Raw genomic sequence first — 13,187 nt, 5'->3', positions numbered from 1 at the left:
CATCGGGTCTGGGAGTCGTCGTCAGTCCCTGAGGACTGGCTCAATGCTGTTGTCCTCCCTGTTCGGAAACCAGCGTCTCTCGGGTCATCCCGCAAGGACTTCCGCCTTATTGCCCTCACGAGTTGTCTGCAAGCTCTTTGAACGTATGGTTAACGTTCGTCTGATGTGGTTCTTAGAACACCATCACCACCTCTCCCCTTCTCAATATGGTTTCCGCAAGTGCCGCAGCACAACAGATGTCCTGGTGAATTTGGAGGTCTATATTCGTACTGCTTTTGCTCCTCCGTTGTTGACCGTCTTTTTTTTACCTGGAAAAGGCTTACGACACCACTTGGCGATGTCATATTCTATCCTAGCTTCATTCTTTTGGACTTCGTGGTCGTCTCCCTCTCTTTCTCCGCAGCTTCCTCTCTCGTCATTCCTTTCGGGTGAGGCTTGGTACGTGAGGCTTGAAAAGAGGCTCTCCCTGCTTCTTTTCAGCAATACGAAGGTGTGCCCCAGGGTAGAGTTCTGAGCACTACCCTTTTTCTGGTTGCCCTCAATGGTCGTCTTTCCTCTCTTCCTTCAGGAATCTAATCCGCTCTTTATATCGATGATCTTACCCTTTGCTGTCAGGGTGATGATTCGCCTCTCCTTCAACGCCGGCTTCAACTTGCGATTGATGCCGTTTTGTCTTGGGCCACCGATCATGGCTTCAAGTTCTCTACTACTAAGACTTGTGCTATGACTTTTACTCGGAAGCGTGTCGTCCTTCGTCCTTCTTTGTCGCTTTATAGTCGTCCCATTGTGTACAAGGATTCCACTAAGCTTTTGGGGTTGATTTTTGGCACTCGTTTGTCTTGGTCTCCCCATATCTCTTACCTCCGTGTTGAGTGCTCTAAGGCCCTTACCCTCTTTCGGGTATTGTCCCATACTTCTTGGGGGGCAGATAGGCGCACTCTACTCGCTTTACATTCCTCTCTCGTCCTATCTAAACTCGATTATGGTTGCCCTGCTTACTCGTCTGCTTCTCGTTCTACTCTTCGCCGTCTTGATGCTTTGCACCATACTGGGTTGCGCCTCAGTTCTGGTGCCTTTCGTTCGACTCCCATCCTCAGCTTGTATGTTGACACTGGCTTCCTATCTCTCTAGGAGCGCCGTGATCGCTACTGTCTTCGCTATCTTGCACGGTCCTTGCAACATCCTTCCTCTCGCCTCTGTCGTGCTTTAACTTTTACCCCTCCTGCGGTTCCTGTTCCTCTTACCACCTCTCTCTTTCTGTCCGGTTATCTCTTTCAGTTCATATCTATATAAAAAAATGGAAATGTTCGTTTGTTCAAAATCGCTAATCTCCGGAAATTCTTCTCCGATTGCTTTGAAATTTTCACACAACGTTCCATTCGCATCTGAGCAGGTTTTTATATACATACTATTTAGATGTCACGTCTGTGACGGAAAAAAACCATGCTTTTTCTGAAAAACTGCGATTTTCATGTGTTTTTCATGTGAGGGAAATCTTCGAAACCTCTTTACCGATTGCTTTGAAATTTTGACACAACGTTGTATTCAAATAGGCGCATCTTTTTGTATGCCTACTATATACATGCCTCACCTGGGACAGGAAAAAACATGCTTTTTTTATGCTGAGACTTGGACCAGATGAAGCCGTTTTCATATACAACTAGTAAATAAAGTTTGATTGAAATTGAACAACTTTTATTTTTTGGTGTTAGGCCCCCTTAACCGTGTCGTGGCACAGTCGATTAAGGCGCATCTGGGATCCTCTCGGACGTAGGTTCGAACCCTCATCACGGCCCTTATGGATTTCTTCACAATAACAAGCATTTCTATCTTTGTATTCACTCTTCTCCAGGAAAGGAAAACCACAGTTACTATCGGACTGTTTACTTGATGAAAACGATAATTTGCTTCCAGCGATACTTTGCTTTATACGCGGTATACATTACTATAAATTACATGCTTCATGTTGTATAATCCTTTAGAACATAAGAATGAAGGTAACTGCAAAGGCCTATTGGCCCATACGAGGCAACTCCTATTTATAACCACCCAATCTCATTAATATATATGTCTAACCTATTTAATATATATGAAAACGATCAAGGGATCCTACTTCTATTATGTTACGCGGTAATTGGTGCCACAGATTACCGAGTAACTTGCTTCGACTATACATATTTGGTTTAAGTTATACATATTTTGTTTAATTTATACATATTTGGTTTAAGCATACATATTTCGTTTAGGTATAAATATTTTGTTTAAATTGTACATATTTAGTTTAAATTTTACATATTACGTTCACATTATACATTATTTCCCACCAGTTATTCATTATTTGGTTTTAGTTTGTCATTACTTCCTTTAAGTTATACATTATTTTAAATACGATATACTTTATTTACTTCAAGCTATACATTACTTGCTTAAAGTTATCAATTAGAAACCTGTCATATGAATTAAGATTGACAAAGCTTAAATTACATTCTTTAGGAAGGCGAATAATTAGGTGTGACATGATAGAGCTATACAAATGGATGAATGGGCATAATAAAGGGGATATATTAATAGGGTATTAAAAGTATTAACACAAAATAGAACACGAAAAAATAGGTATAAATTGGATAAGTTTAGTTTTAGGAAAGACCTGGGTAATTACTGGTTCGATGATGAGGTTGTTGATTTGTGGAACCAGTTACCTAGTAACATAATATTAGTAGGATCCCTTGATTGTTTCAAGCGTAGGTTAGACATATATATATGAATGATATTGAGTGGATATAAATAGGAGCTGCCTCGTATAGGCTAAAAGGCTTTCTACAATTACCTTCATTCTTACGTTTTAATGTTCAATTATTTGCTGCAAAATGTGCATTTTTGACATCAACGTGCTTATTGTGGGCTCAGGTGTAGGTGGGTGGCTTACACTTACAGATGTAAGTAGTGGATACAAGTTCAAGGATACAAGGAACCTTCAAAGATTCATTGAAGGTTGTAACAGAACCCATGAGCACCACACCAGAAATAAATAGTTTTGATATTCCTAGAGTACGACTTAATCAAACTAGAAATGCTCTACAAATCAAGGGACCCAGAATGTGGAATGACCTTCCCAACCATGTTAAAGACTGTACCTCTCTCAACCAGTTTAAGATAAAAACGAAGCACTACCTAATAAATTCCCTGTAACCTACCTTACCCCTCTGTTGTCAACCCATGTATGTTTTTTGTTTTGTTTTTTCAAAACAACGCCGTTTGAATGTAATTGTCTGTAATAATTTGTAATTGTATTTGTGCTGCTTTTTCAGCCATGTTCCCCCCTCTCTTTTACCTCTATTTTTATTTGTTCTCAACACATTTTATTCTTTTTACCCATTAGTATTAAGCTTTAGTCATTAATGTTTTTCCTGCCCGAAACGCTTTGCGTAATAGTGGCTTTAGGGATTGTATGTACTAGCTCTATCTATTAATCCAACAAACTTTGTAAAATCTCTTTATGTATGTACCTTACCTAAATAAACATTTATTTATTATTTATTTATTTATTATTAAGTACAGGTGGGAGACCCAGGTGTAGATAATGGTCGTAGGGGATGGTAGTTGTCTCAGGTAGGTAGTGGAAGTACCTAGGGGTCTAGGTTTACCTGGAGTTGGCTCAGAGAACTCTTCTCAAGCCAGACTTCAGTTCGTAGGAGGTACCTAGTGTTTCCAGGTAGGTGCAGGAGACAACCACGTAGAGTTAACAAGTGGATGGAAGAAGACGTCTATGTTTGCAGGTAAGTGCCTGGAGGTGGGCTCAGATCGCTGGGTGGGGGCAGACGTCAGGCTGGACACAGTAAGGAAAGGGAGAGTCGGTGTTGGAGAGCAAGGAACCTGTGCAGGTTTCAACGGTGGCTGGCTGGCCGACGGTGAGACAGTTGAAGTTCTGCTGGTCAAACGTCGGGCACTTGGGGAAGCGTCCCACTGACGCGCACGTTATGGACTCCTGACAGACTGGAGTTGTTAGGATCGTACCTTCCCCCGGTGACCGTGTAGTCGTTACACAGTTTGTTACAAGGGGCGCCGGCCACACAGCGACCCACGCTTACGTCGAAGTTAGACCCTTTAGGGCAGCTTACTAGGTATTGCTCGTCGGCTAGTCCCACTTTGGTACACAAGTAGTACTTGGTGCAGTCGTAGGGGTCGGGAGCCTCTGTCCCTGCGGCATAGCAGTAGGCAATACACGGGTCACCACAACATACGTTCTCGTCGTCACTGCAAGCCTGGGCCACACCGTCAAAGTAAGGTTTGTTCGCAGGACATTCCAAGGGCCCCGAGAGGCTACCATTCACGCAAACGTAGTAGGTGTTGCAACTCCCGTGGTCAAAGATCTCATCTAGGTCACTGACGCAGGTTACAACGCATGCTGGTAGCGCACAAGGAGGGTCACAAGGGAGTGTACCAGTACAGTCAGAAGTTGTTGTGTCGAAGGAGGAACCATCTGGACAAGGCGTAGGAATGTCCGAGGGAAAGACATCTGCTAAACAGAGGTAAAATCGAGTGCAGTTGAGAGGATCAGCAACCATACCCGTAGGTGTGGGGGCACTGCACACCGGCTCACAGACTCCAGCAGCGAGGCCGCAGAGCAGGGCTGCCACCCACGCCACCTGCAGCAGACACCCGCCACGTTAAAGTTCCTACTAAAATTCCCACTGATTACAAAGAAAAATTACACATTATATAAGTGTGAATAAAATTACCAATCACCAACAAATTTAGCAAGCTGTCTCGGAGAGATACTGTTTCTATAGTTGTAAGTGTTGTTGTTATAGTTGTCAGTGTTGTTTTATGCTTTAATATTGTTATAGTTGTGAGTGTTCTGAACGGTCTCAGTTCTATAGGAAGAGAAAACTTCAAGCTAGCTAACAGGAGTCAGAAGTCGTCTACTCCAGTAGTCACCTTTATAAATGACACGATACTGAAGTGACCAGTAATATCAGCAAGTTTGCTTACGACACAACGATAGATCGTGAACCGAATACAAAAGAAGAATGATGATCTGTAAAAAAAATTGGCAGTCATGGAACGCAGTCCTGGAGAATAGCAAGTGTAATTTAACACTGATTTATGTAAATTCATTAACCTAGGGAAAGTCACCGATGCTATTCAACACAGCAATAATACATTCATAGGTGGATAAAATTGCGAGACAGGAGTCATGATAGGTATCGACCTGAGGCCGATAAATCAATGCATCTATGTATGTATGAAATAACGCAAGTCGGGCGCTGAGAATTAAAATAAATAGGCTCTTTCGTGAATGTGATCATGCGCAGATCAGAGGCTGTGCGAATTGGTTTGGTTTGGTGTTGGGCTTAAGGCCTATCAACCTCTGGAGGGTTAAGACCACCACAACAGCTCACTTTTTTTGTCTACTAAGTAACCTTCCTGCCTACCTATCCACACATAACAAATGTAATAAAAAAGTAGCATAATTATTGTATTCTAAATTTTCTTGCATTCTCGCCAGCTAATATACTTTAGTCAGAAACATAATCCAGAGATAAAGTAGACTCTATATACACCGAGTAGTGGGGTATACCTCTCAGTGTTACATTTATCTTAAGTTATTATGATTCATCAACGAGTTAAATATTTGTTTAAACGTAATTTAAATATTGTAATTTTGAAATATATGGAGTTTTAGATCAATTTAGAAAATTTCTTTAATTTTCTCAAAGTAGAGGATAGCATCTACCAATGGTTTTCAAATTATTATTTAAACCCAAGAAACCAGTGAAGCTAAATTATTTTTTTAGTAAAGTGGTAATTATGAGAAAAAAATTACCAGACTAATTAACAAAAAAAAATTAAAAAAGATGACAAGCAAATAATTATTTTCAAGTCCGCGGCTTGCAGTCCGCCGCTGCCCAAAGAGGTGTTTGAAACAAACATCGTTTTAGAACCCAATGATGTTTTGTTTGAATTTCTTTGTAATTTAGACACGTGCTTAGGTCATTCTGGATAACATAAAAGACGTGGGATCACTTGATTGTTTCAAGCGTAGGTAAGACATATATAGGAATAGTAGGGATGGATAAAATAGGAGCTGCCACGTATGGGCCAATAGGCTTTCTGCAGTTTCCTTTATTCCTATGTTATGTTGATCACAGGTGGTGTCTTCCTATGAAAAGGCTGAGGTTACAATTTTAACTGACAGACGTTTACATTAGCAAATGTATACAAATTTAGGTCCAAAATACTATTGAACACTCTGCACGTATCTTAAAAATCCCTTGTGGATTACCGAGAGCATCAGCAGCAGCATCTGCTTGGTCATGTTGGAGACGCTGTACAGCTGACGATGAACAGCTGAAAGTTAACTGCTGAGGTGTGGTGCTGCTGCTGCTGACCTTACGTCTCGATGCGGCTCCTACTGTTTTGTATTCCTTGGAACAAGTGAGTTGGATTTGCTAGTTGAAACTAACTATGGGTTCAGTAGCCCATTGCCGCTACTGCTGCCTTGAAGTCGATATTTATACCCTAATCCTTATCACATTCACGCTTTTGATACACTGCCAGCGAAACTATTGAGGGCAAATAAATACATCAAAAATCATATTCACATTTTCATAATTTTCACACATTATAATTTTAAATTAATGTACATTTTTACATTTCCTTCTTTACTAGTAAGCATTCTCAAATGCTTTTACGTAAAAATTCCGTTCTGTTTTCTGTTCAGCAATCGCCAAGTTGTACTTCCAACGTATGACCTCGTACTCTGATTTTCAATTTTTTCTGTGCCGTCCTTTATCCATTTTTTTCTGCTTAAAAAGTTTTTATATCAGTTATTTTCAGTATACAGTCGTTTTCTTGATTCGATTCCCTTTTGTATCTTAGATACCAAGAATAGATTTCTTCTATTTTTAACAGTTTTGCTATTCAACCACGCACTCCTCCTCAACCCATTTCGTTTAGTTTTGACTTATCATGCAGTCTTATCATTTGACTTTGACTTTTAGCTTGCTGCTAAATTAAGCACCATATAACACATTCACAATATACAAGTTGAAAACAACATAGCACAGACCATATACACTGACGGATCACTCAATACCGCTACAGGGAGGGCAGGAAGTGCTATTATTGCTCATCAGCCCGATGGCAGCACAATTCAAAGGAATATCCGAATTAGTAACTGGGCGTCCACAATGCAAACTGAGTTGGTAGCAATACTGGTAGCACTCGAAATTATTGACAACACTGAAGTAGAAAGCTTAATTATTTCCGACTCCCTTTCCTCATTACTAGCAATAAACAGTTTGCAATCAAGCAGTAACGTGATTGCCTTGGAAGCTAGACGTAGATATATAAGAATAATTGGCAAGAGGGTAAATATAAAAATGCTGTGGATTCCTTCTCACATTGGCGCCTCGTAGCCTGGTGGATAGCGCGCAGGACTCGTAATTCTGTGGCGCGGGTTCGATTCCCGCACGAGGCAGAAACAAAATGGACAAAGTTTCTTTCACCCTGAATGCCCCTGTTACCTAGCAGTAAATAGGTACCTGGGAGTTAGTCAGCTGTCACGGGCTGCTTCCTGGGGGTGGAGGCCTGGTCGAGGACCGGGCCGCGGGACACTAAAGCCCCGAAATCATCTCAAGATAATCTCAAGATTGGCCTGCAGGAACATAACAAAGTTGACGCCCTTGCTAAGGCTGCAGTAAATAAAGACAGTATTGAACGAAATCTTGAGTTACCAAATAGGTCCCTTAAATGTGTCATTAGACGAGAACTCTAGGATGGATTTGAAGAAAGTAGAACAGTGCAAACTGGAACTAGCAAGTCCATTGTCCATCACAATGAAATGTGTGAAGTAAAACATCTGTATGGGGCAAGTAACAAAGTAAGTAGACTAACAGATGTTGTCACAGCTCGTATAAAACTTGGCTACAAGTATCTCTGGCAGTTCGGCTTGTATAGGGATCTAGATGAAGTAAAGTGTGAAGTATGTGGACAAAGACAGGGACACACACTCGAACACTATATCTTAGATTATAGTAAAATTGGGTCATTTAAAGATAAATCTAAGCTCACTCTGTATGATATGGCAACCTATATTACCACCATGGATAAATTACCTGAAATCCTTGCACTGTATCCATATTTCGCTTCCAGTACATAAACGACATATGAGATTAAGAAACAAGTACAGTATTGTGAAGATTAATAATAAACAGAAGCTCCCCTATTACTCTGTAATATCTCTATTGGTCTATTGGTCAAACTATTATGTATTACCGATAATACCTACCACTAATGTATAATGACTTACTGTAAATCTTGAAATAGCACTTTTTCTGCAACTAGCTGACATTGTGACTATAAGGTGTGAATGATAGATGAAATTGTTTATGTAATTATCCAAGATGAGGTCTGATAAAGACCTTTTGTGCCCTCTTTAATGCTTTTTGCGCTACCGCTCACATGATGGGGTATGGGGTGCACAATAAACTAACAACAACAAAGCGCTTAACAAGGACCAAGAGGCCTCATCCGGTGCTCCCTAATTCTTATGTTCCTAAAACGACTCAACAAAATAAATAGTGTACACATTTCCCTGATCAGAAACTAATGTTCCTGTAGTTTATTCTTCAAACTATATATGCTTTTAATGTTCTTACTGTTTAACGCATTAAAACAATTAGTGTTTTAATGCTGGTTGTGTTGTTTTTAGTCTACTTTCTCTGAGTGTGACCAGCAAAACCTGAAGCGTTTGGGAATATTCTCACGATAAATGAGGACTTGAGCAGAACTCGGTTGATTAGCTGTTGGGAAATTTACCAGCCGTCGTGATGTCATTGAGGTAACTGAAAGATATAATATTTTGTTGTATTGCCCCTTGGCAACGCAACTTGTCATCCATAAGTAAAAGTATATCACCTATTGGTCGAGAGAAAGAAGGCAACAACCAAGCAACCAAGCTTTCCTAGGCTTAGTATAGTAATTATACATAATAAATGAGGCTTAAAATGGCGTATATTAGGCCTTCGATCAATTATTTAGGCCTAGGACAGTTTAGGTTAGGTTGTATATTTAATGTTTCATCTTTAGTGTACAATTTGGGGTATTCCATGGAACAAAACCTGAACTTTACTGGATACAATAGTTAATTTTTGTACGTTCTCGGCAGTACAGTTGGGTTCGTGCTAGACTATCAATCGGGAATCTCGGCCGAGACAGAAATAGTATATCAAACTGTATTTTATATAAATTTTGAATATATATACGTTGTTGTTGTTGTTAAAGTTTCGCTACTCGGAACAAAAAGTTCCAAGTAACACGGGCTATGGTGAACCTGAGTAATATATGTACATATGATACAAGTAAAGGTTGATTGATTCACTAGTGATTACTACCATTCTTGCTTTTACTAATACTAGTGAGAAAATCATTTGCAGCATTGCGGGAATAGAACCAGCGTCCTGGTGAATACTAGATGCACGCCTTAACCCATTAAGCCAAGTCAGGACAAAAAACTAGCTAATTGACTAGCATTGCAAATCCTACAGAAGTCATTTCTAGGTCATATAACCTGTGTGTTCTGAATGATTTTGAACCAGGTTAGTTTGTTTATGTAAAATGCTGATGGGGTTCAAATTTCAGCCCCACTCTCCTAAAATGAAAGTACTCATAATAATTGTTTGGTCCAACGTACCAATATGTACTTTTGGATCACCAAAACGTTCAAGTTTGTTAATGAATTAGCTCAATGACATTATCTTAAATGCGAAGTAAAAGTGAAGTCTGTCCTAACGACCTAACCTGTCCTAACAATCCTAGGTCACCCTGATACTGCCACAATTGATATTGATTGGTATGGTTGATATGGATTGATACAATCCAATACTGCCACCCTGGGCCTAATAAGGTACATATATGTGCTATACTAGGTCTAGCAATGTTTAGGTTTGGTTTTAGTTTTATTTTCTCGGACACTATAAAATTATAATTTGAATTTTTGAACTTTTTGGTGGTCCAGCACAGTGTAATCCATAGAGTAACGTTTTGGTAGAAAGTATCTATCAATAAGTACTAATATTTTCGGGTAATGGGTTGGCTAATTTCTATAACTTCATTGTATAATTAGTTTATATTAGCTATCCATTGAATTATCTTCTCATCATTCAAATTTTATGCTACATTTTGCAGAATACAAGTCTCACGACTCTAAACGTATTAAGTTTTTTCTATGGTTGTAACATCTGTTTACTCCAGCAACAATTGAAGTGATTTTTCAATATGTATATTCTATATTTTTCTATATATTTATTTTCACGGACAAAATAAACTTCTAAATCTAAATCCAAATTGATATTGTCTAAGTGTTGCGCTGTTATTGTGACTCTCTCTCTTATGTAAATAATGTACTGTATTGCATTATCAATCGACTTGATAATGGTCCACGACGGATCGAAACGTCGTCATCTATTCAATTTCTAGTAAGTGGTTTGGTCAACATTCTTCAGCCACGTTATTGTGGCTCATCTGCATACTGTATTGTAATTGTATGTAAGCTCCTATAAATGTACACCTATCTATGAATAAAGTTTTTTATTTAATTTGAATTTACTTCTCCTGGTGCTTTATTGCACACTTAGCGTTATTACTGCCACATTAAGGACAACTTTTGATTATTAATACTCTTCGGTTATTGCTATACTGCGACATTGCTATCATAATGGCTTTGTGCCTTCTCCTGATAGTTACAATATCTTACATTACTATATAAATAACCCATCATAACAATTTTTCCGTAGCCTATTGGTAACGTACCGCTCTCTCATCTACCAACGAATATATTTGACTACACTCTCCATTCTTCAGCGCTTTAAATTCACTCTCAAGTTCATTGGGCCGAGTCACAAGAAGTAATTCGTCGCTACACACCTCTCTCTTTCGTTTATAGACAAACCCTCTCTTATGTTCTCTCTCACTCTTCTTCTTAAATCCTTCACACTCCTTCACTCTTCGCTCTCACTTCCTCTCACTCTTGTTTCTTTACAACTTAAATCATCAATGTCAGTCACTACAGCTTCTTGCATTCCTCTCAAACACTACACACAACCAACTCAACAAACAGAGCTGAGTAAAATTTCTTAGAAAATTTTCTTTCAGCAGTTTAGTCGTTCAAAAATATAATTTTTTCCAAAGTTGTTCAATATATTGCATTTGTTTGTTTTGTTTGGACCCTTTTCTTTCTTGACGCTGTGATTATTCAGGCTATAGGAGCTTGTCGTATTTTGACAGGTGTCGAGAGTATAAGCATAAAAAAACGTGAACACATGTGTTCGGAAACTTTTCATAGTACCCCATATATGTCAGTTTGGGATTATAGAAAACGGTGTATTATTTGAGAGAACGGGTTGAGATATGAGCGATTAAAATGGGAAAAATATGTCTGGCCACATGGTGCTTCTCAGTCTTGTAAGAGATAGTCGAAAGGGTCGCTGAGAGCTTGTTGCCTTCACTACCTCCATTACTAATATTATTGATTCCTTTACCTACACCACAGAGGACGAAAGAAGTACAGAGGTTTACTACATCCATAATGAACCAAACTACAAGTTCTGAAGCAATATCCCTACAAAGTATTACCGCAAACATGATAATTAGATCATTCACCATTTGGGTTGCCCCGCTAACTTTATCTCAAATCTTTTCTCTAAAGTTTTGCTAAAGACTGAGAAACAACAGTCCTTATCCAACTCGTCCTTCTAATAGAGCGTCGCATTTTGACGTATACTTTACCAACGGCCAAAAAGTCGTCGTACTCGAAAATAGTACCGGCTCGCGAAATTGACATAATGTCCCGTTTTGCAGGCGATGAGTCACAATAACGTGGCTAAAGTATGAGTATCGACTTGAGTATAGTATCGACTTGAGAATGGTCCAGGACGGACCGAAACGTCGTCGTCCCTTCATATTCTAGTGGGTGGTCTGGTCATCGTCCCGTTTTCTGTTTTAGGTCCTCTGGTAAATTAGGATAAGGGCATTTTAGTACGACAATTTCTTGACGTTGGGAAACCTTAGGACAGTCTGAGGTATCACCCAGCGAGACAAGGTGCACCGACCAGGTCTCACCAGTCCCCAAAGGTAACAATCAGGACTTTGTGCTTATTCAACCAAGAAGTGGGGTTGAAGGACCACCTATGCTGGTGTTCGCTGCCCGAGACGCAGTACACAACTCTCCAGTATACTCCACATTTAGATTGGTTCATGGCCATGAAGTAAAAGGTCCTTTCAAGTATTTAGATATTATCTACTCTAGAGCTCCTTGGGGTATTGTTCATCGTGTTATGAAGTGTTGTTTGTGGCCATGATGTGTTGATTAATGTCGTAAAAAATTGGTTAATGTGGTATAATCTTATGTAACTGTATTTTTTGGTAATATAAACTAATTAAAACAGCAGCATTGAATCAAATTGAAATTATTAGTTAATTGAATGACTATGGTCGAGGTAATAGTGGTAAATGCAGATGTGAAGAGAGTTATTGTGTAATCTGTTAGCGTAAAGGCAGTGTTACCCTCAGAATACTTCTTCTGATAAGGCGTTCTTTGTGTTTGCCACGTGATTAAAGAAAACGTATTTTGCTTCCATAGACTGATACCGTTGGCTTACAGCCAAATAGACACTTGATGTTCAGACTCCTGGTTCAACCTAAACGATGAGCGGACGTCTAGACGCCTCCTCCGCCTGGGAGCCGCATGATCACGTTCTGTTTTCGCGTTTTGGCTTTGCTACTGCGTTTGGCATCCCTATTCAACGGTCCGGTTGTACGACGCCTGGCGCTCATATCACCTAGGGTCATGGGATTGTTGATATATTTTTTTGACGTGTTCTGACTGGTTCTCCCGGTGGGGTGACGGTGTTTGGGGGCCGGTTTGGTCGGGGGTTGGTGGGTTTTGGTGGGCTCCTGGTGTGCCCTTAGCCGTGGTGGGCGGCCGGCTTCTGCTCTGCCGGAGGACACTGGATGACTTTTGCGTCTTAGTTGGGGGGGGGGCCGAGTTTTTGGTTTTGCTACCCAGTGTTTCCTGTGTGGGGCGGGGCCGGTGCTTGTCACCCTGAGGGATTCCAGGGGCTCCCTAATCATCTGCCTGTCTGCGTTTCTTCGCCGCGAGGCATATATTATTTTCAAGTGCTTGG

General features: G+C 40.0%; 2 protein-coding genes across 2 annotated transcripts in view; both read right to left on the bottom strand.

The window, feature by feature from the left end:
* The window catches only part of LOC138363726 (uncharacterized protein DDB_G0282077-like), a 9,766-nt gene extending 6,758 nt beyond the window's left edge, over positions 1–3,008 (bottom strand). The window contains exon 1 of the mRNA XM_069323116.1: positions 2,933–3,008. Coding sequence (XP_069179217.1) covers positions 2,933–3,008 — 76 coding nt within the window. The remainder of the gene's footprint in view (positions 1–2,932) is intronic.
* LOC123758552 (uncharacterized) lies at positions 1,875–6,473 on the bottom strand. Its single transcript, XM_045743005.2, has 2 exons — positions 6,287–6,473; positions 1,875–4,646 (listed from the first exon to the last, which is right to left on the bottom strand). Exons 1-2 carry the CDS (start codon positions 6,317–6,319, stop codon positions 3,933–3,935), a joined length of 747 nt encoding a protein of 248 aa, XP_045598961.2. The 5' UTR covers positions 6,320–6,473; the 3' UTR covers positions 1,875–3,932.
* Positions 6,474–13,187: the final 6,714 nt, after the last annotated feature.

This window comes from Procambarus clarkii, chromosome 11 (genome assembly GCF_040958095.1).
Source record: "Procambarus clarkii isolate CNS0578487 chromosome 11, FALCON_Pclarkii_2.0, whole genome shotgun sequence".
Taxonomy (NCBI): domain Eukaryota; kingdom Metazoa; phylum Arthropoda; class Malacostraca; order Decapoda; family Cambaridae; genus Procambarus; species Procambarus clarkii.
This window is presented reverse-complemented; position numbering and strand designations above follow the sequence as displayed.